At 38.9% G+C, this 24,716-nt stretch overlaps 2 protein-coding genes across 7 annotated transcripts; one reads left to right on the forward strand and one right to left on the reverse strand.

The window, feature by feature from the left end:
• Positions 1-1,343: 1,343 nt before the first annotated feature.
• LOC103481958 (monocarboxylate transporter 7) lies at positions 1,344-10,142 on the reverse strand. Of its 4 annotated transcripts, none has more exons than XM_081600554.1 (7): positions 9,891-10,000; positions 7,605-7,808; positions 5,965-6,205; positions 5,710-5,853; positions 5,481-5,609; positions 2,250-3,161; positions 1,344-1,678 (listed from the first exon to the last, which is right to left on the reverse strand). In XM_081600554.1, exons 3-7 carry the CDS (start codon positions 6,200-6,202, stop codon positions 1,383-1,385), a joined length of 1,719 nt encoding a protein of 572 aa, XP_081456680.1. In that variant the 5' UTR covers positions 6,203-6,205; positions 7,605-7,808; positions 9,891-10,000; the 3' UTR covers positions 1,344-1,382. The 4 variants fall into 4 exon arrangements, with proteins under 4 accessions (XP_081456680.1, XP_081456682.1, XP_081456681.1 ...); XM_081600556.1 differs by having other exon boundaries at positions 7,605-7,791; positions 9,891-9,996; XM_081600555.1 differs by having other exon boundaries at positions 7,605-7,879; positions 9,891-9,982.
• Positions 7,689-24,526, forward strand: arsg (arylsulfatase G). 3 transcript variants are annotated; one of them, XM_008437804.3, is made up of 11 exons: positions 7,689-7,798; positions 13,118-13,342; positions 13,478-13,713; positions 15,729-15,843; positions 16,686-16,832; positions 18,054-18,244; positions 18,326-18,406; positions 18,511-18,619; positions 20,749-20,869; positions 20,951-21,041; positions 23,342-24,526. In XM_008437804.3, exons 2-11 carry the CDS (start codon positions 13,131-13,133, stop codon positions 23,620-23,622), a joined length of 1,584 nt encoding a protein of 527 aa, XP_008436026.1. In that variant the 5' UTR covers positions 7,689-7,798; positions 13,118-13,130; the 3' UTR covers positions 23,623-24,526. The 3 variants fall into 3 exon arrangements, with proteins under 3 accessions (XP_008436026.1, XP_008436024.1, XP_008436023.1); XM_008437802.3 differs by lacking the exon at positions 7,689-7,798 and adding an exon at positions 9,205-9,736; XM_008437801.3 differs by lacking the exon at positions 7,689-7,798 and adding an exon at positions 12,739-12,932.
• The last annotated feature ends 190 nt before the right edge of the window (positions 24,527-24,716 follow it).

Genomic DNA, 24,716 nt, shown 5'->3' on the forward strand with positions numbered 1-24,716 from the left:
ATCATATTTAAGGCATAACTCCCTATTTCGATCAAACACCACAGCGATACTCCCTTCTAGGTATGGGCCGGTATGAAATTATGACAATATGATATGTTAAGTAAAAAGTGTTGTGGTATCACATAGCTGGGCAGAAGTCAGCCCCTTGTTCTACTCTTAGCTTGTTACAGAGGGTCTGGACGCTCGGCTATTGAGAAACGATTGCTTCCTGGAGGAGTGGATTCTGTTTAGGTTTTAAATTTTCCTAAAGTCGCAAATGTTTGGCCGTGACGTAACGATGATGTAATGCACCAGTTTGATGCTATGAAGCTTCCGGAAATTACGAGGTGGCTGTTGACGTCAATTCATTATTTCAATGTGTGGCCACCAGGGACTGAAAGACTTCCTTCACTTCCTCTGCTGCCATTGCTAAAACTACAGTGAGAGTTCAATTCTAAAACAGCACAGAAAATCAACTTCTCCTGTATGCTGATTGGCCCAGTAGAAATTCTACCGGCCAATGGGAGGAAGCCAAGACCGTACAAGACATTTGAATCAAGCAGAGTGGCCTAGGAAGGCTAGGCTAGGTGTGGTATTAGTATTACAGCTCTAAGACGTATCATTTAGCATTTCTTTTTAACTAGAATTTCTTTTGTTATTGCTTGACATTTTGTTTACTGTGGTGGCATTTATTTGAAAGCAATGTGACAGGAAGGCGTCAAAGAGAAAGGGAGAAAGACGATGGGAGACAAACGTGAGATGGACACGTCCAGGTCGGTAGCCTCTGTCTACACGGCGCAGCTCTAAAGTCTGCACCACGCGACGGTCCTTTATTTTTATTTCAAATTTCAAATTTTATTTTAAATTAATTATCACCATAATCTCTATAGTCATAGTCAACTTGAATTGCTTTTGGAAGTTGTTTCTAGATCACAAACACGGTGATATTTGTTTCACTAAAGTTAGCTTGTTCATTTGACCACAGCATGAACTTTACCTTGAATTTAGCAAATTGCTCTCCTAGATGTATGATCGTGCTTGCCTCCTTTGGCTACAGTATGGTAAGCATGTTTTGCATAAAGGGCAACCTTCTTCCTCCAAGTTGCCATCTGTCTTCCTGTGGTAGCTAACATATTCCCATAAAGTGGACATTATTCTTTTAGACAAGATGGACAGGTTACCTACGCATGACTAGTTTGATTTCACCTCCACTCTGTCTCTGACCAGACAAAAAAGAAACGCCATTTTATACAGTATATTGCAGTACACCTTGAAACCAGGAACCTGTCCATGCCTACTCCCCTCTTATAAGTGTTGAACCTTCTCTTTACTGCATCCTGGACTGTTCACCTTATACACTTACATTCATTTGATTTGTTCTTTTACTTGTGGGTTTTTTCAGCTCAGTATTGAGTTGTGACCTCTTTGACGCCTTCCTGACTGACGTCCCGCTTGTCTTCTATCTCAGAGCAGTCGTCGTGTGCGGTGTGAGTTTGGTCCGGTTTCTCCTCTCCGCTCACCTCTTTGTAGCCAGGGTTCCTTTCATGTTCAACTGCAGAGCATTTCGGGCTTCTCCTCCTGCAGGGCAACCCTTTCTTAGCAGGTCTAACAAATCCCAGGAACACAGCACTCAGTCCCATTCCCACCGCGCAGGAGTAGAACGCCGCTCCATAGTTCTTAGTTACATCCACCAGCACACCTGTAGGCATGGAGTGGGCACAGAGAAACAAGTTCAGTAAACTATAAATTTAAAACTATGGCATCATATTATTTGATCCTCCACAGATGGGTTTGGGGTTGAGAAACTGATCTCACTGTCCTCAGCGACATATTTGTTTTCATACTAAGAGAAAATGGAATAAGAAGAGATCCATGTGTCTAAACAAATTTGAAACAATTGCTTGTTTAAGTATCACATACCTATTCAGGCTGCGCAAATGGAATACACGAACCTCAGATACTGTTCGATGTTTTTGACTCGTTTGTTAATCCAGATCTCTCATGCATATCTATGCTTCGTCTGACTTTTTTACTAAGTAACAGCATCCATGCCAAGAGTGTTGTTGAGCATTCTGATAGTGCTTACTTGAGGTGTGTTTGCTAAATGAGTTTCCAATCGGTAAGTTGCTGGTCAGAACCAATCAAGCTGCAAATTGTCAATTGCTAGTACATTTCTTTGTGCATCTCTACTTTTAAGGACCTATACATTTGCTTAGGGATCAGAATGTTATACTACCAGAAATCTTTACCCATAAAAAGATCTTTCCTACCTCCAAGTGGCGGCCCAGCCAGTCCAGCAAAGCTCTGGATGAACACATAAACACCAGCAGCTGATGACATCCTCTCCACGCCCACCACCTCGTCCTCTGCCAGCATAGGGATGTGAGTGCATGCCAGGGTTCCCATGAAGAACCCGTACACAATACAGCACAAAGCCAGAGTGTAAAAGTTCGTCACCAGTGTAAATCCCACTAAGTCCACTGTCATCATGATCACACACACCAGGAGCACCTGGAGCTTCCTCGTCCTGAACACATTTTGGGACAGGACCCACCCGATGACGAATCGTCCAAAGATTTCAGCCACTGCCATGATGGAGAGCATGTAGGTGGCTTGCTCTCGCTCCATGCCACGGCTCACGCTCAGCTCAATGATGTAGAGCGAAGGGGCGAAGAAGCCCAGAGTGGCAAACAGTCCAAAGAGAGAGTAGAGGACAAAGCTGCAGTCTTTGAGGATGGAGAAGTCTAGGAGTCTAGAATTTGCAGCAGATTGCTTTGTGCAGCCTGAGTTGCGTTCTTCTCCTTGGTCCATTGTTTTTTCGTCATCTTTGTTGTGTATTTCTGTTTCAGGTTCTTTATTTTTTTCCAGAGAGTTTGGAGCCGTCTCTAGCTTTGTCTCTTTGTCCAGTGAAGTATTCTCCTCTGGTGTACAGGTGTCTTTAAGTGACAGGACGCCATTAGTCGTCTCAAAGTTCTCCAGAACCAAACTGTCTATGTTCTCTTGTGTCTTGAGTGCTTCCAGCTCCTTTGGGGAAGATGTTTCAATGTTTTGGCTTTGGGACAATCTGGGTTTAATAATGATTGGCCGGAGCAGCGCACCACAGACGATGATGATGCTTTGCAGAGCTCCGATCACTGCCATGGTACGTCTCCAGCCAATTTTGTCTCTTAACACAGAAAAGCCTAAAAGGCAAAGGAAATGCAGTGATGAAATGAAATGTGTGATTGCTCAGCTTATTTAAAAATGAACACAAAGTGCATTGTTTTTTGTGTCATGTTATTTCATGTATAAACCAATCATAGCCCCTACAAGGTATCATCACACCTACCAACCACTCTTCTTCTCTGAGATTTTTTTTACAGATCTTCTGTCACATATACTGTCACAACATGATGGCAATTTTAACAAATGTATGTACAAAAACATATATATTTTTAATAAACCATCCAGCCTTGCAGGTTAACCATTCAGCCAGAGCCACCGTGGACATGGTTTTTGATCAAAGCATATTTGTGTTTTAGACTGGGTCAGTTGATGTCCAGACCTAAATCCAATTGATGATCTGAATCTGGAACAACAATGTGGCTGAGCTTGTTGAAGAAGTCAAGAAAAAAATTTTGGCCTTAAGATGGTTAGATCTGGTATAGACATTTCTCAGAAACGTGCACCTGTACAGTCAGTAATTAGGGTCTTCAAGGGTTTAAACACACATAAAGCAACTGGCCCAGAAAATATGTCCGCTTTGCAGAGGAACTTTCTCTAATTTGGCTTAAACGTTTTCTGATCTCTATAGACATTCATTTTAGTTCAGCTTTTAATTCTATCCATGTAAATAATCTTCTTAGGAAATAGGTCCAGTTGAAGGTTAATCCTTTTTTAATCAAGTGGTATTCTTTTTCATCAAAAAGATCTTGGCAAGTACAATTCAGTTCTCTCTGATTCTGTGTTAAGTATCACAGGGGCCCTAAAGGTTGCGTCAGTTCACCTTACCTTTTTATTTTGTACACAAATGAATGTGTCAGTTCTCAACCCAATCAGTACATAATAAAATTTTCAGATGTATTTTCAGAATACAGTTATTCTGAGTCTCTTAACAGACAATCCTGACAGTCATAAAGCTGCTGTAGATAAGTTTGTTTTATGGTGCGACTGTCATAAGCTACAGATTAACACCTCAAAAACTGTTGAATTATTTCTAGATCCTAAATCAATCAGTGACCGGAGTCCTATAGCCATACATGGCTGCCTCATTAAACAGGTTGCATCTTTTAAATATGCAACCTGTGTACTTTATTGTGTTCATAGATGGCGATCTAAGTTGGCGCACACATGTGACAAATGTATGTGCAAAGGATCACCAGCATCTCTATTTTCTTAGACGACTTCGATTGTGTGGTGTTTCTAAAATAATAATGCTGATCTTTTATAGGGCAACCGTCGAGTGTATTCTTAGATATGGCATCACTGGATGGTTTGGAAATCTCACTGTTAAATTAAAAACTCAAATTCAAAGTCTTGTGAAGATGGCAAGCAAGATTATCAACACTCCGGATCTATCTTCACGACTCCTGTTAGAGCAGGCAACCATCAGGCAAGCTGAGAACATCTTGTCTGATGGGTCATGTGCTCGCATCAGAATATGTTCTTATAAACTCTGGGAGAAGTTTCAGGGTCTCCCTTTGCAAATACAACCGTCTGAAAAATTCATTCGTACCTCTCTATTAACTTGATAAATGGCAGACTAGCGGGGCCTGGACGATGACCAAGGTTAGCATATAGAGGATGTTTAGGGGATGTACTGCTGATCTGACATTTGTGGTTTTATGCTCTTTTATTGTTGTTTTTATTCTTATGTCCTTTTTATTGTACTGCAGTTTTTGGCCCCTGCTTCCAGGATAAATTTCTCCTATGGGAGACTAATAAATCAATCAATCAATCAATCAATCAATCAATCTATCTATCTATCTATCTATCTATCTATCTATCTATCTATCTATCTATCTATCTATCTATCTATCTATCTATCTATCTATCTATCTATCTATCTATCTATCTATCTATCTATCTATCTATCTATCTATCTATCTATCTATCTATCTATCTATCTATCTATCTATCTATCTATCTATCTATCTATCTATCTATCTATCTATCTATCTATCTATCTATCTATCTATCTATCTATCTATCTATCTATCTATCTATCTATCTATCTATCTATCTATCTATCTATCTATCTATCTATCTATCTATCTATCTATCTATCTATCTATCTATCTATCTATCTATCTATCTATCTATTTGCAGCAAAAGGTGGTTCTAGAACATGACTGAGTGGGGAGAACTCAAATCCCCTTAGTTTTTTTCTTTTTTAAAGAAAATCATGTCTATTTTTAAAGTATTCTCTGTTCTCTGTAAAGAATAAGTCCCAACAAAAATGCATAGAAAGCATGAATACTTGGTATGTATGAATAAAAGTAATCAGAAACTTTTGCTCTCACCTGGCGCTAGAGCAGACATCGCAAGGGACTCCCCAGTAGAAGCCAGAGCAGTGACCAGAGAGCGCCGACGGCTGAAGTACATCGACAGGATGGTCACAGTGGGCAGGAACGTCAGGCAGTAGCCCAGACCTGCACAGTTCAACACGTTTTTGTTTAATTCACCAAGAGACAATGCTGTAGGACAGCTTCAGAGAATTCATTATAGGTGTAGGTGAAGTCAGATGGATACCTGTCACTAATCCATAGGTGATGTATATCTGATTGAGTGAACTGGTAAAGCTGGTTGTAATGGTGCCAGTGGATATAAGTAATCCTCCAATCATAACAACAAACTGGAAGCCGAAGCGGTTCATCATCACTGAGGAGAGAGGACCTGCAGATTGCATACAAATTATTGTGATTTAATACCATTGCCCCTTATGGTCTGGATTTGTTTTGTCAGAGCTGCATCCAGTCCGTCACGGCAGATGAACCGGACACCTACTATTAAAGGTCATGACGAACACACAGATGGAAATGATCCATGAGACCCGACTGTTGGTCTCGCCAAACTCCTCCATCATGTCCTGGAGGAAGATCCCAAAGCTCTTAATGATGCCATATGTGAACATCTCCACCAGGAAGAACACCACAGCCACCACCCACCCCCATCCTCCGTCAGGGGCCTTGGAGTACTGTTTGGCCCCCAGGAACTGGGTTACTTTAGCTCTGCACAGTCCCATGCTCTGCAAAAGAGGAATCACAAGGTATGTCACTATTGACCATAGTGACATACTGTAGCTGTCACTATGGCATGTGACAGGTATGGACAGGTACTAATTGCCTTCATTTTGGGAGATCGTTGATTGGCCATCAAAGGTCTAAAAGTCAACCACTGTTCTCTATTGCTCTGACAGACCGGCCCCCCAGGTCTTGTCTGCATGTTTGCAGTTAATTGTCACCAACTCATTGACTTTCTTGCTATATTTAGCAACATTTCATACAAAAACAAACAAAAAAAACACACAGTATAGGCCAAAATTGGATACCTGTCACTAATTCATAGTGACAGGTATTCTGGGTTTAATAACGATTGGCCGCAGCAGCACACCACAGACGATGATGACGCTGTGACAGGTATGGTAAGTGGCAGGTATGTCACATACCATGACATACCTGTCACTATGTGACAGGAATGGACAGGTACTAAGCCTGACTTGCCAGTCTTTAAAAAGCCTGCAAGTCAGGCTTTTTAAAGATCGGTATTCACTGATTGGCCAGAAAACTGCAATCGGTGGATTCTGTTACAAATGAAGCATGACTGACTTTCAATCAACATTATGTGAGAAGATTATCAAATGAGATTTCCCATGAGATCCTGTGAACCATAACCATCAGTGTTTACAGAAATAAATACTTGTTATATATTACTTTGTGAATGAGATTCACTTCTTCAAAGGCATTGCTGAAATACATCTAGTTAGTTCAACTACAGCATGATGTTGCTGTAGCTGAACATGCTAATGTCTTGCACCAGTAAGCAAGAGGTTCATAAAATTATTTTCACAAATAATATTACTTTAAAGAGATACATTGAAACAAGCTGTGTTGTTTAAAGAAGGTTTGCTTCTGGATAAACAACAATCTGCCCAAGTGAGTTATGTTTTGGGATTTTCTCACCAGAAACCACGAAAATAAAAGGGGCAGTTATTAATTTTAAAATAGAAAATGTGATTGAAATACAGGCCACTTTTTGTTTGTTTGTTACTGGTTCCCTGAAAACCCTCCACATCAAACGATACAACATTAGGATCATGTGACATGAAAACGATATCATTTTTTACTTCATCCAAGCTTATAGAAAATTCGAGACGTGTTTATTTGTAGCCTAACAAACACGTGGTATACATTTGAGGAGAACAGAATGAAATAGCGCCTCCTCCAGGCACCGTATTGGTCGCAAAATTAGGAATTTTAAAAAGTGGGCCATTCGCAGTTAGTTTGAGGGACTTTTATTATCATTATGAAGAAAAAACAACAACCACAAAAAAAAAAACATTATAAAAACGTGTATTTTAAACAAAAAAAAAGTTTTTTATTTTTATGTTTTGGCACAGTTAGAAAATAACCAAAACATGCACAGACCTTTGAACCGCGATCAGTCCGCGATGTGGAGCCGAACCTTGGCCACCTGCCGGATGCGATGAGCCCGCAGTGAGAGCAGAGCGCTTCGGATTAGAGTCCCAATCCCTGCTGGCGCTGGTTCGGCCGGACTCTGCAGAACCCGCCTCAGTGGTTCCAAGAACGAAGACCCTCCCTCCGCTTCTCCTCACTGACAGGTCAGATTATCTGTTTTACAGAACCGCTTCAGTTTTAGTTGTAATCATGTCACTCCGTTTTCATGCTGCGCATCCTTCCAGCTATGTTGAATGTAGAAACAGTCAGTGCGGAGCCCATAGATGTCATGAGAGAAGAAAAAACTGTATCTGAAGTTCAGCCTCTTTCTGCAAGGTAGAAACTAATTAATTATTAATACTTGAGGAGGGGGATGGGTGAGGAGGGTCAAAATTGAGCAAAAAAATCCAGATGATTCAACTGCAACCCTCCAATGAGTTTATTAAAGACTTAATGAAATTTGTTTTCATTTTAAAAATTGCAGAAGGGGAACTGTAATCAACTCTGTAATCCTCTTATAATAAGTAAACAAGTACAAATGTGCATCTTTTTATCAACACTATGCAGTTTCTGCATTATTCCTCTAACTTTCCCTCTTAAGGGTAACATTTTAGATTTCACCTTCACTATATGAAACTTATGCAATTTCCCCTCGTGGCTTTGTTCAGTTTCGCAACAAGAAAAGGTTTCATAATTGCCGTTGGTACGATAAGCGTGCAGTGGAGTAAATCCATGTTCATTTTGATCTGCTGGAAACTTTTAATGAAAGACTTATTCTGCATAGTATGCTGTAGTTGCATAACACTTTATTTACAAAGCAAATAAACATAAAGGGCAAGTAACCATTGTCCCATGCTGTTACACATACAGAGATGTGAAATGTGAAAAAAAAAACAAAAAAAAAAAAAACAAACTCCTATTAGAAAATACCAAGAAAACCACATTTAAGCGTGTTAATATGTTAATACACCTCCAGTGTATGCATGAAAATGATCATTAATTACCAACCCGAAACAAAAGCTGACCATATAGAGACCATGTGTTCTATGTCTTATGTAATCTTAATAGTTACTACAACATACATATGAATATTTATATCGATTTATTTGGAAATGATCAAGTTAAAATTTAAATAAGCATATCTGAAAGGTGTGCTTTGAAGTTTTCCATATTTTATCACATTACGTTACAAACGTTAAGGTTTTATATTGGGATTGCATAGCTGCACAAAACGAGGAAAATGTTTTTTTACATTGCTGGAAAATGAAAAACTGAAAACGATAATTAAACTGATAAATTACTATACTTGAGACTGAGTGGAGGTTAACCCTCCACCAGGACAACAACCTGAAACATAAAGCCAGAACGACAATGGAACAGTTTGAACGGCCCAGTCAAAGTCCAGATCAAAAAATATATAGAAAAAAATCGTAGTTTTAGTTCTATGAAGTATTATTACAGCAGCAAAAGGTGATTCTACACAGATTTAACTGGGGAGAGGTTAAAATCACATTCACAACACACTTTTCAGATTTTTATTTGTTTAAAAAATATATTAAATCAGACCACCACCAAGAAAAATGATAGGTTTTCCTTTCACTTCACAATAATAAACTTCTTTGAGTACCAACGGACAAAGTCTTGAGACATGAATAACTTGCTGCCCGTATCTATTTCTAAAATAAAGTAACATATATAACATGACATTAACAGACAAAAACATTTTAAAGTATGGAAAAATACAGGACTTGGAGATGTTTTTGAAGTCTTGCATATTTTACGTACAAGCAACCTACTTCCTCTACTTTTTTTTTTTTTGCCTTCATCGGAAACTTTTTGCACGATCTTTTATTTTCTTAGCAGGTTATCAACCAGCACACAAACGCCTCTCGCTTTTCTTCATTTATAATTATTATTTACATTTGCTAATATAGTCAGTCATATTTTACATTCTGTTGGTTTTAAACAACAAAATTCCTGATTATCTGTGTACTTGGAGGAGATGTTGACTTCGGGTTGTATCCTCGCGCACATTGCGCTTGACGCAATGTCCTCGTTCCAGCCGGCTGTTTGTTGTCGCGTGCTTGTTATTTAATGACACAGTAAGTATCTGTACGTTGCCTTTTTAAGACATTCACAGTTCAGTTAGCCAAGGTAGTGTTTTTTGCCCACTCATGGAGCAGTGATAAATGAAAGCCAGCCACAGAGGACATGCCAGGTTGTGAAATGTTTCGTTTTGAAGTGTTTCTGTCTGACCTGAGAGATGCTAATTTCAGCTGAAATTAATCCGTTCTTCACCGGAGTAGCTGCAACTGTTTCCACTGTCTTCCATCTGCGAACGACCGCAGGGTAGCCCACGTACTGTACATGAGCCACATGTTCTCTCAGACATTTATCCACAGACACGCGTGAACCCCGAGAACAGGCGTGCTGTGTGTGCCACACAGTCACATTCATACAGAGGAGGGAGAAGGGTTGGAGGGATCTGGTTGCAACCAGTTCTAAGTCTGTAGTAACCGTCCACAGACTCACACACGCCTTTTTTAAAACTTGGTCTACTCTGATTGGTGGTTGAAGGTTCTCAGGTTGAAATCTGTGGAAAATCTATTTAAATCCGCATGTTTTCCAGGTTTGTCCCAAATTTTGGAACATTTGGAATGTCTGCCCTCTGTATGTACAACATGTCCTTTTAGATTAACAATCTACATCAGTTAACAAGATTGAGATATTTACCTACTTTTCCAAACTTCCATTGTGATGAGTAAGATTTGCCCTTCTGCTTTGTCCTTAAAGCAAAAATTATTCAACTCACTCAACAATCTTTAACACGAAACAACCTGAGTAAATACAAAATGCAATTTGAAATGAAATGTGTGAAAAAAATAATCACCCCTAAATCTAATAAACCGCTGGTGCTTTAGAGTCTAGTTTTTTTAAGGTTTTGTTGAACCTAGTGGCCTTTATTTTAAAGTAGTTTGACAGGAAATAGGGTAATGAGAGAAGGGGAAGAGATGCGGCAAATGTCACCAGGCCAGGAATCGAACCTGCGACCACCACCATGAGGACCAAGGCCTCAATATGTGGGTTGTGCTCTGCCCCTGCGCCACCACAGCACCATCTTTAGAGCGTAGTTGACCTGTCTAAAGTCCCACCACAGAATTTAAGTCCAGACTTTAAATGGGCCATTCTGACCTCTTCATTTTGATGTATTTTTTTTTTTTGCTAATTGAATGGAGTTTATCAAACTTTATTTTATTTACATTTGCTTCCTTTGACAACTTAGAAAAACTTAATAAATGAACTCGGATCAACTTAATTTGATGACTTGTGACATCAAGATACAGCTCCATCTTTTCTTTTTAAAAGATGGAGCTGTATTCTCTTTTTTCAGTGTGACTTATTATTATTCTTTCATACCATGTGAACGCCGTAAGGTTGTTCATCTTCTTCCCACCTCTGTGTTTAAATCAAACTAACCTGAGTTTAAAGGAGGATTTCTATGCACCGATTGGACATTTTCTAGAGACACAGCATTGTCACGGAGTCAATAACTGCCTACATGTCTTTGTGTGTTGACTCAGTAATAGCCAAGAAAATTGTTATCAAGAAGAGCCCAAATAACAAGCCCTACCTATGCCACAAAAGGTCGTCATTCACAAGGAAAAAAGCAGCTTTCAAATCTGGAGTCAGAGCTGCTCAACAAAACCTTCATTGGCAGGTGGGAGCAACCTGGTTACAGCGTGTGGGAAAAGAACACGCTGTCCTAGACCCGAGACGAAAGCCCTGCAGGACTACATACCGGGTCTGACTAACACAAGAATGAAAAGAAGACCTCTGTTTGATGATATGTTGATAAAGCAAATTAACTAAACAAGTTCTATTTGTTTGAACGTCCAGCACACATGCTGGTATTTTTTACAATAAGTTGCATACAAATTATGAATGAGGATCGAAACCTGATTCCATAGTCAAAGTTTTTAAAACTGTACACAAGGCATCTCTCTTTTTGTTAAAAACAGCATCAACTTTTTCAGGTTTCACTTGACACACACTCAGAGCCTCAGCTCTTTAAAAAATAAAATCTGTAATTGTTCCAGTTCCTGAAACGTTGAGCCCTCATGAGAACAATGATAATCTGCTGGTGGCTCTGACCTCCAACGTTATGAAATTGTTGGAGAAACTATTATTATATGAGGCTGAACATTCCTTGATCAATATCAATTTACCTACGCGAGAGAACGCAGCACTGCCATTTTAACATTAATGCATTTGGTTTTAAAACACATTGAAAACTCCTCGGTGTATACTAGACTACTTTATTGATTGTAGCTCAGCTAATTAATTCAATTCAACTCACAGTCATCTGCAAAAAAACTGCTCCATTTGAATATAAATCCCTTTTTGATTAAATGGTACCATTATTTTTGAATAAGCCACAACAGGCATATTCAACTCTTTCTTATTAGATATAGCTGTCAGTATACACCAATATACCTCCACATGTTTCTCTGTTCCCTACATGGCTTATGGAGAAACTGCAGACAGGATTTTTTATGGCTTTGGACTTCCTTCCAGCCCCTCTCCCAAAAAGTCCAGGTTTGTGGAGTGTGTGTCTGTAACTCCTCCATCGTTGCCTTGGGCCTCTTGGCTGCTTCTCTGATTAATTCTCTCCCAATCACTTTAGGTTGACAACCATGTCTTTGTAGGTTTTTGTTGTTCCATAGTCCAGTTTTAAAGACTTGAACATAGCAGTGACATGTTCAAAAATTGGGATATTGTATTATAATCTAACCTTGCTTTAAATGGGATGTATTATGTCTTTTCCAGGCAGTTAGTGCCATTTTATAGCACAGTCAACTAACTATGTTAACTTCAGTTGTTAAAAAATTATACATATATCAAATATGAGTTAAAAGTAATTTTACTGTGTAATTGAACGCCTTGAAATTGGGCTTCTGTCTCTTTAAAAACTCCTGCTCTTTCTGAAATGCCGCCTTCAGGAAGTCGTCACAACATGGCTCCTCTATTAACCATTTAACAATGTCTTTACAAGCATTTCACTGAGAAGTAGCTTCTAATATGAGCTCAGTAAATGCCCATTGCTGCTGGCTAGTCTGAAGGAGCTGAGTGGGAGGAGTCACAGGGGAGAGCTACTCTGTTAGGAAGAAGCTTGAAAGCTTAGAAGCTGCAGCTCTGAAAGGTGCTAGGTCTATCCAGGCATTTTGCACTGCTGAATGGTTGCCATGGAGAATAAAGGATTTCTCAAACATGCATGAAAGAATCAAAGCAACACTTCAGGTATGTTTTTGATGAGCGAATAACATTATAGCATGATGTAAAGCTCGAATATGTCTATTTTACATAATGTTGGCCTTTAAAATTTCTCTACATCTTGGTCTTCATGATGATGTTTGTTCTCTAACTTCTTGAATATTATCATATATTAGCCAAGCTCTAAGTCAAACATGTGTTCCTTTTCATAGTTTTTATCCCAAGATGGCCAGGCCTGCATCTCAGCTGCTCCTGACTGTGACGTTGGTGTCTGGGCTGGTGATCTACACAGTTTCACAAAGAAGAGCAGAAAAGAAGCCTAACTTTATCATCGTACTGGCAGATGATATAGGTTGGGGAGATCTGGATGTTAACCAACCGGAGAAACACACAAATAATACACCAAACCTCAACAAGATGGCCCAGCAAGGGCTCAGGTAAAACCTTTATTTGTGATATATAAGATGTGAGCCCCTGACTCCATGACAAGTTAACTAAGTAATTCAAGTGTATTTCTCTTAGAAGAGGACCTTAAATGTCAAACTATATGTGTATGAATAAACGTTTTTCAGATTAACAGACTACCACTCCCCTGCTTCGACCTGCTCTCCATCGCGTGCTGCTATCCTGACCGGTCGCTATGGCCTCAGAAATGGAGTGACTCATAACTTTGCTGTGAACTCTGTGGCTGGCCTGCCTCTGTCTGAAGTCACTTTGGCCCAGTTGCTGCAGCAGGCTGGTTACTACACCGCCGTTATTGGGAAATGGCACCTCGGACACAATGGACCATATAGTCCAAACAACAGAGGTGAGTCTAGTCTGCAGGCTGCTGCTTGGTTCACTTTCCTCTGCCTGACTAACATTCCAGTTAGTACAGGACTGACTGGAGATTGGAGCAGTGCCACCTATACTTAGCATTGTCTCTGCTTATCTGCTGAGGGTAATGATAGGAGTTAAGAGGGTCATTGGAGAATTGGAGTAACTGCAAGATCAGGGCACAGAACAACGGCTAGCAATCTGAGGGTGATGTCACACCGTCGATGCATGGTCATGTGGTTGTGGAACCGGAGAAACACTACCATAGCACTTTGTACACTACCTTGAAGGTCCACAAGACACACTGAGCCGTGAAACCCCTTCCGCTGCAATCATAGCCATGGTATATTTTGGCATATAGGTGTGCTTTATACCAGTATAGTAAACACATATGTTCACACATTTGTCGGAGAAGGAAGTAATGATCGACAAGCTGGGATATCTTATTTTATTTTCCATGTTGTTGGAAGCCAAAAAAAATAAATTAAATAACATAAGGCTTCTTTTGGACATTCACCCGCTGACCAAAAACAGAACTGAACAAGGAGAGTTCAGTATTTTGGTCCAGCAGTATGTACTGTTGACTTGACTTGTTCCTGCTCTTTGGCTGAAAAATTGTCTTCTGGAGGTTAAGTAGTTAGGACTGTTTTTTCTGCATAAACAAACACAGCCATGACATTCCGAGACAAAATGACGAAATTTTTGTCAAAGAGCTTCAAAAACGACGAGAACCGATTTTAGCATGACAACCCAACTGTGCAGGGCCCTTAAGACTCCTGACGCTCTTTTCATGAACTGTCTGAAGTGCTGCCATCAGGCAGACGATACCCCAACATCCAATGCAACAGTAATATGGTAAAATGACAATAGATTAATTTGATTTAACCATGACTAGTATGTACCACCTATTTATATTGCTGACAAAGTACATCTATCCATGTGTCTATCCCTTTGGGCCAGTTTCAAAGGGTGTGAGGCAGGGTACACTCTGGATAGATCCTGGCACCCTTGATAAAGATGCCATCCCGTATGACAATGGCCTATTTCAGCTGGATAGTTGTTTCAACCATTCTCCAAAATTGATTTAGGAAGGACCATCAAAATTTGTTGACTTCCTCTTTAAAGAATTCACAAGCTTCGGGAAAGCTTGCTGGACACACAGTCGTCAGAAGCACTAGCTGGCAACTTGGACCCTAAAGGTCTGCTACTGGTAGCTTTGTGCCAGGCAACTCAGGATATCTTCAAAGGCTGATTAGAGTCCTAGATTTTGATTGGTTTGGTGCTATTTTAGTGCCAAAAATTTGATTTACTCAGAAAAAGGTGTCTGTCATAGCATTGTGTTAAACTTATAGAGAAACTGCAAATACCTGATATCTATTGAAACAGTCAATGGTAGAAATCATGTTACAGTCTTTACATATCACTTAAATTGAAACATGAGCACATTTGCATTTCTTGCACAATCCTGTATCTTTCCATTTCAATGCAATGACAAGTCAGCCTGGCCTTCTGAGCACCTCCAGCCTCACAGTCCTACGTCTGCTACGTCCGCTGCAGGAAATGTACAAAACAAGGTCACCAACCACCTTCCAGCTGTGCCTTATGTGACAAAAAACATATCATTGCTATTCTTCTTCACCAGCTGAGTTACAGCCCTCTCTCTACTAGCATTTCAGTTCATACTAACAGATTCAAAGTCCATTACGTGCATTCAATTTTGCTCCTAGTTTTCAAACAATAAACGAGTTAAAAAGTTTTATCTATCTCAGGAAACACAGCAGATTGCATCACGTCAATGACTTACATCATTCACTCCTCCTGGACCAGCATGTGTTGTTGACTTTACAACAATCCTTCATACTGAGTCTGCATGTAGCGACAGTGGAGAGGAAAAACTCCAACTTGACAGGAAGAAATCTCCAACAGAACCAGCTTATAACCATTTGTGGCAGATTGTTTTAGCAATGGCGAACCACAACCGACTGGCTGTTCTTGTTTTGTGAACAGGATTTGATTATTACTTCGGCATTCCCTACAGTAATGACATGGGCTGTACTGATACACCAGGATATGATCTACCCCCGTGTCTCCCTTGTGTTTCATCAGAACCTCAAGTGATCAGGTGTGACTGTTTTTTTATTTTTTTATGTTAACATCTGTTTCTGGCACAGTCATAATATTGGACATTTCAAAGAATAATAGTTTACGCTTCAATCAAATTTGGTGTGTGAAGCGTTTTTTGAAAAGGCATGCAAAGGAGAAAATTGAAGGGACATTATTATACAAAATCTTTTTTCTTTAGCTTTACATCATGTTATAATGTGATTTGCTCATCAAAAACATACCTGCAGTGTTGCCTTGATTCTTTCATGGGTTGTTGAGAAAGCCTTTAATCTCCATGGTAACCATTCAGTTGTGTAAGTCGTCTGGGTGGACCTAGCGTGGCTTTTGAGGACAAAAGTCCTCCTCTGAGCTGCAGTTTCCAAGCTTCCACCTCACAGAGTCCTCTCCCAGAACTCCCCCACTCAGCTCCTTAAGACTAGCCAATAGCAATTAGCAAACACCTGGTGGAACTGGACTTCTGCAGAGCTCATCATAGGAGCTACTTCTCAGTACAGCACTGGTAAAAATATTGTTGAAGTGTTAACAGAGCAGCGCTTTTATGATGACAGGAGTTTTTAAAGTGACAGATGCCAAATTTTAAGGTATTAAATTACAATGTCAAGTTTCTTTTAAGTAATATTTGACTTGTACATCATTTTCTAACAACTTAAGGTAACATAGTTATTTGATTGTGCTATGAAATGACACTATGTGCCTGGAAAACACATAATATTGCCACTTCAAACTATTGTAATTATTTGTGTGAAAAATCAAGACACTTTTTATTTAAAACTAATTTCCTATCATACCACAATTCTACGTTTGCAGACCCTCATACGTTATTGTGTCTTCCTGTTGTAGACAGAGGAGGAGTGTTCCCAGTGGCTGTTATTCCAAGGTGGGACTTCCTCTGGTTGAAAACAACTCCATTGTGGAGCAGCCGCTGAACCTTTGGGCACTAACAGACAAGTATAGATCTGCTGCTCTCAGGATTATACACAGTGCAAGGTACAACACAGTGAACACAGAACAGATCAAGCTGTTGGTCTCTGCCAGACAAAACATTTGGATAACTTTTGGATTACATTTTATGTATTTACAGCAGAGCATTAGAGTCAGATTAAGAATAAAATGTTTTTTTTATTTCCAAATTGAAGTCATATTACCAGAGTAAATTTGTATTAATACTAACAAAAATTGTAATAATACCAGAATAAAGTTAAACAGTTTTGCTCCTAACTTTTTCAAATCAACATTCACCAAACACATCACATCATCATCTAAACCCCGGCAGTTAATGAACTACTTTTGACTTTTTGACTTGATGTTTGTATTGTGACAGCCGTAGTAACCTGTCAGAAAATCAAAGATCCATCCAACAGAATTCGTTGATTGCCATTATCTATTCACTGTTGTCTCCAGTGTTTTTATTAGAGCGTATTTTCACAGAAGTTGTACCAATAACACACTCCTGGTGTGTGTGCATGCTTGAAGCGTATGAGGAGGAGGGCACTGAACCCTGCTGCTTCCAGCTGTTGGTTAAAAGGCAGCATGGCCCCATGCTGCACCAGGGGGCCATGTGAACGAACTCTTCACTTTTCGGTCAATGCTGCAGCTTTTGAGTGGCTGGAAAGCAAAAAGCTACACATTAAGCTACATGTTATTCATTCTAATCATAACCATATTTGTTTCCATCATTGACATACACACAATACCTAGCAAAAAGTATTCTGTATGCTGTAACAAAGCTGGGTTACAGCAAAAAATGCTAATTTCCACCTGTAGTCCATGGACAGTTTGGTGCTAGTTAAATACTATGATTTAACAGATCATGAATAGGTGAAAAGTCATTGTAATAATTAATTACATAGATATCTAATATTCATTATCTCAATAAAACCAAGAAAGCCAAGCTACAATCCTTCCAAACAGTTCATTAAACAATTTCTTTACATTTAATACAAATGAGTGCAAATCTGCTCATATTAATAGCCATTTTGTGCCAAATATATAAACATTTTCTAGTTTATAAAATGTTATAACCTCACCAAACTGATCCTGAATGCTGTTACACCACGTGGCTTAAAGTAAATCAATAAGCAGCCTGTTATGTCATGTCGCTTTATCATGACTCTTCCACACTAGGAAATTATGTTTTTTTTTTTGTTTTTTTTTTCAAAAATCTTTATCCATCACGTTTTGTGAAACAGAGTTGTCCTGTGGTTCCAGGGCCCGAGCAGAGCCGTATTTCCTCCTGGTGGCGTCGGCTCACATGCACGTCCCGCTCGCCCCTGTAGTGGCAGACACTTCAGGCGAAGCGGTGTACGCTGCCAGCCTGCAGGAACTGGACGGTCTGGTCGGGGTGTTAAAGGCTGCCGCCGATGAGACGGATAAAGGGAATACTCTAATCTGGTTCACTGGTAGGACGGGTTCATATCTGCCCTCGTGTGATAAATCAGAACATCATGTGATGGAGTCAGCAAAGTGTCTGTGTGCTTTAGGCGACAACGGCCCGTGGGAAGAAAAGTGCCAGTTTGCAGGGAGCGTTGGGCCTTTCACTGGAAAATGGCAGACCAGCAAAGGTGTAACAAGCTGAAGTTGAGATCGGCTCACTGAAATCCCTCAGAAGGCTTCACGGTCAACTCTTGCCTACTTTTAAGGTGAACTTTTGTTTCTGCATGCTTAGGTGGTGGATCAGCTAAGCGGACTACATGGGAGGGTGGTCACAGGGTGCCAACTGTGGTGTACTGGCCAGGCAGGATCCCTGCAAACACCACCAGCTCAGCCCTGCTCAGGCAAGCCCAGTTTCATCGTTTACATCAACCAAGTCAAACACCTGCAGCACTTTTCCTTTCTGACTAAACCAGAATGTTAGGGAGACGAAGATGATCCAGGTCTGAAAAGACCTAATGTTGAAGGGAGTAGGCCTGTCACCATGACAAGTTTTGCTGGACGATAAATCGTTCCAGAAGTTATTGCAATAAACAATAATATTGTTGTTTTGAGACCATTTTCAAGTAATATAATGGTAATTGCATAGTAATGCAAGAACACATTCTCAAAGGTCAATAAACTTTAAATTCTAGTAAACATTTAACACTGAAACTGGAAGACATTTTAAGTATCCAAACAGAAACAACAAATAAAATGAATTATGAAGACTGTAAACAGAATTGTCCTTCAACAAAAAAGGGTTGAAACCAAAGTACCAGACTGAAGACTTTATTCATCCAGTTTTTGGTAGATAGAGACTGAAGTTTGTTTTAATATATCATGTGGTTAATATATTTGTTAGTGCGACAGACCTACAAGTTAGCAATACATGTTGTCTTCATTTGTTATGAAGGATATATTTATGTCTATTTTGGTAAGTTTTACAAGCTGATTGTTTATGAAGTGGTGCTTGTCAACTCAACCTGAATTGAAGCCCTAAGGCCATGAAGATCACTCCACAGGTCCGTAGTGATTATTTAACTGTCATCATAAACTCCTGAACCAATGAAGAGCACAAAAAAGATTTCTGCCTAAAAATAGAGAAATTATCCGTCTGCTTTACTCAAATGTCTGACATGGCTTTATGCTTTTTCAGTCATCCATCCTCTGTATGGGGTCTCTGAGAAAACTACCAGGAATCCAAAGATTTCAGGGTGTGAAGGGCTTTTGTAAGCAATTACCAGAAATCATGCAAATTTCAGACACAAATACATCACTCAGGCTGACTTGAGAATTTTGTTTCTGAACATTTCTGATTTCCTTTTTAATGACTGTATCACATAAGAGAGAAAAACAAAAATAGTTCTTTGATAAAAGCAGCTGCTGTATTTTAGGTCCAACAGTAAAATGGCTTACAAGATAATCTCTATTTAGCAGCAGAAAACACACTTACTGTATATTTTTAAAAAATAGAATCTGTTTTCCAATGAACATTGTTTGTCAGATTAAAAGTACATTTTGATAGCACTCTTTAAGCTGGTAATAAACATACTTTTCATTAAGCCCATAGTTCTGTATTAAGTTGTTTTTTACTGGTCTGATGTAATATGCAAATCTTAAATGTTGTGTTTTTGTGAACTGGAAGCAGAATATTGTCATAATTAACAGAAATAAAGACTAGAAAACATCAGTCTGGGTTGAATATATAATATATTTGATGAATTCCAGTTAGTGATGGAGGCACTGAATCAACTTTTCAATAATATTCTAATCTACTGATATGGCTGTATATCCCTTAAACTTGTATTTGACTGAATTTATTCATTACCATGATACAGTTCCAAACTTAAGGTCCAGTTTCCATAGAAACGGAAAAAATTAGTTAAAGGAAAACTCATTAAGAACTAATTAAATTCATGGTCAAAAACACTTAAACAGCACATAATAACCTTAAGAAATGTGGCACATTGTGGATTACAACAAAACAAACAAAACACCAATTTCAGCTTGTAATTTCTAATTGCAAAAACCCCACTGGCAATGCATGTTTAAGGAAGCAAATATTAAAGTTAAGTACTTTCTGTTGGTTAATGCATTAATAGTTGATATTTCCTAGTTTTTATTCATGTAATGAAAAGAAAAAAGAAAATTTTCTCCAGTGTTTGATCTGTGAATTACTGATCAGAGAATATTGTCTGATTCTGATCTCTGCTCAGTACATGAAACCTTCACATGTGTGCAATGTTAAAATTAAGTAACTACAATGTCATTCTAAAATATTTACTCATTTCAGTAAATTAATTTAAAATAGTGAAAATCATACAATGCTCAAATTTTCAGTTATATTCTAATTTTCCAATATGTACCCACACATTAGATCTGTTCGCAAAGTGTTTGTAAATTGTTGCTACAGTATATAATTAAAAAGAGCTGAACTGTTTTGAATTATGATCTCATAACTTACATTCTTGCTTCATTTTTCATCATACAGTGGTATGGACATCTTCCCAACAGTTCTGTCTCTGGCAGGCGTAGCGCCCCCTGCAGACAGGCGTTACGATGGAATCGATGCCAGCGGCGTTCTGCTGCGAGGTGAACAGTCTGGTCACGAGGTACAAACTGCTACAAACAGCTAACAGTGTTGCGTGGCGTTGCTTTGTCAAACGGGACTGTCCTGTATTCTGCTGTTGCAGTTCCTCTTCCACCCCAACAGTGGCGCTGCAGGAAAGTTCGGGGACTTGCAAACAGTTCGAGCTGGAAAACACAAAGCTTTCTACATCACAGGTAGAAATATACACAGACGCCTCATGGACCGCTCTCGCCTATTGTCGCTGACGAGATTTAGGGCGGCCATCTTGGAGCGGTACTCCACTCCACTCAGCGTTATGTGTTTAGCAGCACAATGGCGTATCAGCGTATTTAATTGATCATAACACGCTTTTTTGTTACTGGAAACCATATTCAAACATCTATATAAGCTACATTTATAAACAATTGTATTTTTTAAGTATGTTTTAAATACATAGTTCAGCATAAATATACTTAGTGGCTATAACAATAGACTAGAAACGGAATATTCTGATATCGATGTATGATGAGCATATTGAATACATGTTGATTTGTATGTATGTATATACATATATCTATATATGTATATAGATATATGTATATGTTTTCCAGCCGACGAGTTCTAGCTTCAGAAATTCAGCAGTTGAGATTGAGTACAAAATCCGATGTGAGATTCATCCGTGCTGTACCGTGAATCCGTCTCTCTTTAAAAATATCTCCCTCTTCTTCCTCACATCGTGTCTTTAGGAAACCTTCAAAACAAAAATGGAAGATTTGGGAGCTATCTTACTTTTGACAGAGTGAAAGAATTACATATAAATAATAATAGTCTTTACCACCTGTGTAAACTTTGCTGGTGAATGTTATAACACGCAATATAAGTTTTATAATGTATGTTACATTGTTTCATTTCTAATGTAGGCTCTTGTGTCAGATAATCTAAGTCAATGATAGAAAATAATTATTTTTTTAGATTTACGGAATCTCAGTTAGCCTTCATAGCGGGGCTGAACCCCATATTACACCAAGCACTGAAGCTAATATTAGCTGGTATCTCACCGGTGGACATAAATACAGTAAAGTAATATTCTAATCACAAAATATACACAATAATATGTCCATCTTACTTGTGAAATGTTGTCTGTGGAGCCCTCACATCAATAGTCCATTGATCAGAACAACAACATCCCGCAGTGCTGAGCCACCTTGTGCTGTTTTGATTGAGCAAAGTAGGAGGTTAAACCGCTCCAAGATGGCCGTGGTATTTCCTGCGCCGGAGCAGCCAATGCGGGGTCTACTCTTATATTATGTCTATGGAAATATAGTATGAATAGCAATAATTTTGCTGCTACGTCCATGCATTTGTTTCAGAGTGGAAACATCATACAAGTTGCGCTGCAGCTAAAGATTATTTTAATTATCCATTAATCAGTACCAATTATTGTGACAATTCATTTATTAATCAGATACAAAAATGGGGACATTCTGAAGATTTCTCATTTTAATGCAATATTAGAAATATATTAAAACATGTAAATAAGTAAATAATACAAATCCTTTTTTAAATAGGAAAGTAAACTTTTTATTGCTTAAAATGAAGTAGCAACATTCCTTTAGTGAACTCTTGATCATTTGTAGCAAAGGATGCATCTGCAGCTGAAAAATCCTCCTAACCAACATGTGAAAAGCTCAGTTCTTTCTGCTCGACTGAACATAAATATAGTGTAAAGACGATCTGGTGAGTATTTTATGATTAACGGATTAATCATTTGTTAGCAAAGGTGCTCAATAGGATATTTATTATTTCCAGAATTTGAATCAAGTGAAGCTAAATCTGCCACTAGAGGAGTTCTATGTAGAACTTATCTACCGACAAAGAAGGTTTTTTTTTTATTTTAGAGACCAAATGTATATTTTTATTACAGTTTTGTCTAAATTATCTCCTTTGATTGTGTTGTTTTTTAGTAGCTGGCCTTTATTGAGTCTCTAGTCCCCAGTTACTGATCAATCGATTACTAAATTAGTTGACAAGTAACATATGTATTGTGTCCTTAAGCCAGAATTTACTGTGAATTCTCTCTTATCCACACATGGTTACAGTTCTATATGTGGCTGAGTTTGAGGAACAATAAAGAAGGACCCAAACCAGTCATATTGTCTGGTGGATTTTGTGCAATGCACTAGTTCATACCACCAGCAAATTTAATATGAAGTTGCTGGAATGGACCTCATCTCAACCCAGCAAACCAACCTAGTTAAAACACACACACACATGTTTGATTCTCTGTCTTTGCAGGGACTTTCCACTGACTTCTATTCATTTCTACAGACATTAACCCTAGATCTAACCATCACTAGTACATACTTAACCCTAAACCTAACCAAAACTTGAGTCAAGTTTGTCTGCCTCATGTCGTGAAACAGAACAGAGAAGAGTTCAACATAACATGACATTCATTTGAAGATTTTACTTTTTGCGGAAGGATTTAAAACTGAAACAGATTTTATTTTGGCAGGTGGAGCAGCAGCTTGCAGCGGCGGCACCGGCCAGGAGCAGCTCCACAATCCACCTCTGATATTTGACTTGGATCGTGAAGAAGCCGAGGAAACACCCCTGCAGTTCGCCACAGCCGAGTACAGGGTGATTGCAGAGAGGGTAGCACGCAAAAGAGAGGAACTCCTGTGGGACATTGCCACTGACGGATCAGTGTCCACAGCGGACTACAGCCAAGACGAATTAGCGGCGCCATGCTGCGATCGGAGAGAGGCCGTGTGTCGATGCCACACCGTGTGCTGAGGCCCAGAGGAAACATTAATAACAGGCCATGAGGTAGGCAAACAGAAGCACAGACACATGTCTCATTCGCAACAGTTAGTGTGCAGAAAGAGTTGATTAAAAGGTTCAATGTCCAGATGCAGCAGATGTGCAAATAAGAAATACCAGCAGCTGAAATCTGATTGTTTATCTAAAGGGCTTCTGGTCCAGTTCTGTTTTAGATCAATACTTAAAAAAATCCATAATACATCTGGAGCCATCAGGCAGCGTGTCATTTAAGTGTCATTTTGTTGATCTGTGAACAAAGTTCTTGTTAATCAGCAGCATGTTTCATCTGTAGAGGTGATTGGTCATCCAGGCTTCAGTCCCAACCCTGAGGCCTTTGTGGCATGTTATCTTCTGAACCCTGAGACTGACCAGTTCAGGGATCTGCAGCCAGGCCACTCTTAACTTGTATCAAAAATACTAAATATGTAGTGTTTTAAAATGCTAGCTGTTTTCATGCAATACAGCTCTGGTAAAAATGAAGATCCACTGCACTGAACCCCATTGGAAACCTCCTGGTGGTTATTTCACCACATATTGATTTCTGAACTCTTCCTGAGTTAAAACATTATTATTGTTGTTTCTAAATGAATATGAACTTGTTTACTCTGCATCTTTTTTGTTATTTTGACCATTCCTCATTTTCTGCAAATAAATACACATTTTGCTTGGAATTTCAGAGACATGATGTCAGTAGTTCATAGAATAAAAGAACAATGTTCATTTTACTCAAACATAAATATAAAAAGTCAACTGATTATTTTAAGTGGTCTCTTCATTTTTTTCCCAGAGCTGTTTAATGCAAAGTATGTTCACAAATAACACTAATAGTGTAAGGAATATTATTTTTAAATATAGTTTTTCTCTTTTGGTTGCAAAGTTTGTGCTTTTTTAAAATAATTTTCTATTAAAGATTTTACATTCCACTGAAAAACTGTGTACATTCTTTTTGCAAAAAAAAATGTTAGATAACTGTTATTTAAAACCTAACATCAAACAATCTAAATAAGCTAAGTTAAATAAGCTAACGTGTTTCATGTAGCTTTTGTAGCCTTAAAATATATCTAGCT

This window comes from Poecilia reticulata, chromosome 19 (assembly GCF_904066995.2).
Source record: "Poecilia reticulata chromosome 19, P_reticulata-male-v2, whole genome shotgun sequence".
In the NCBI taxonomy this organism is placed as follows: domain Eukaryota; kingdom Metazoa; phylum Chordata; class Actinopteri; order Cyprinodontiformes; family Poeciliidae; genus Poecilia; species Poecilia reticulata.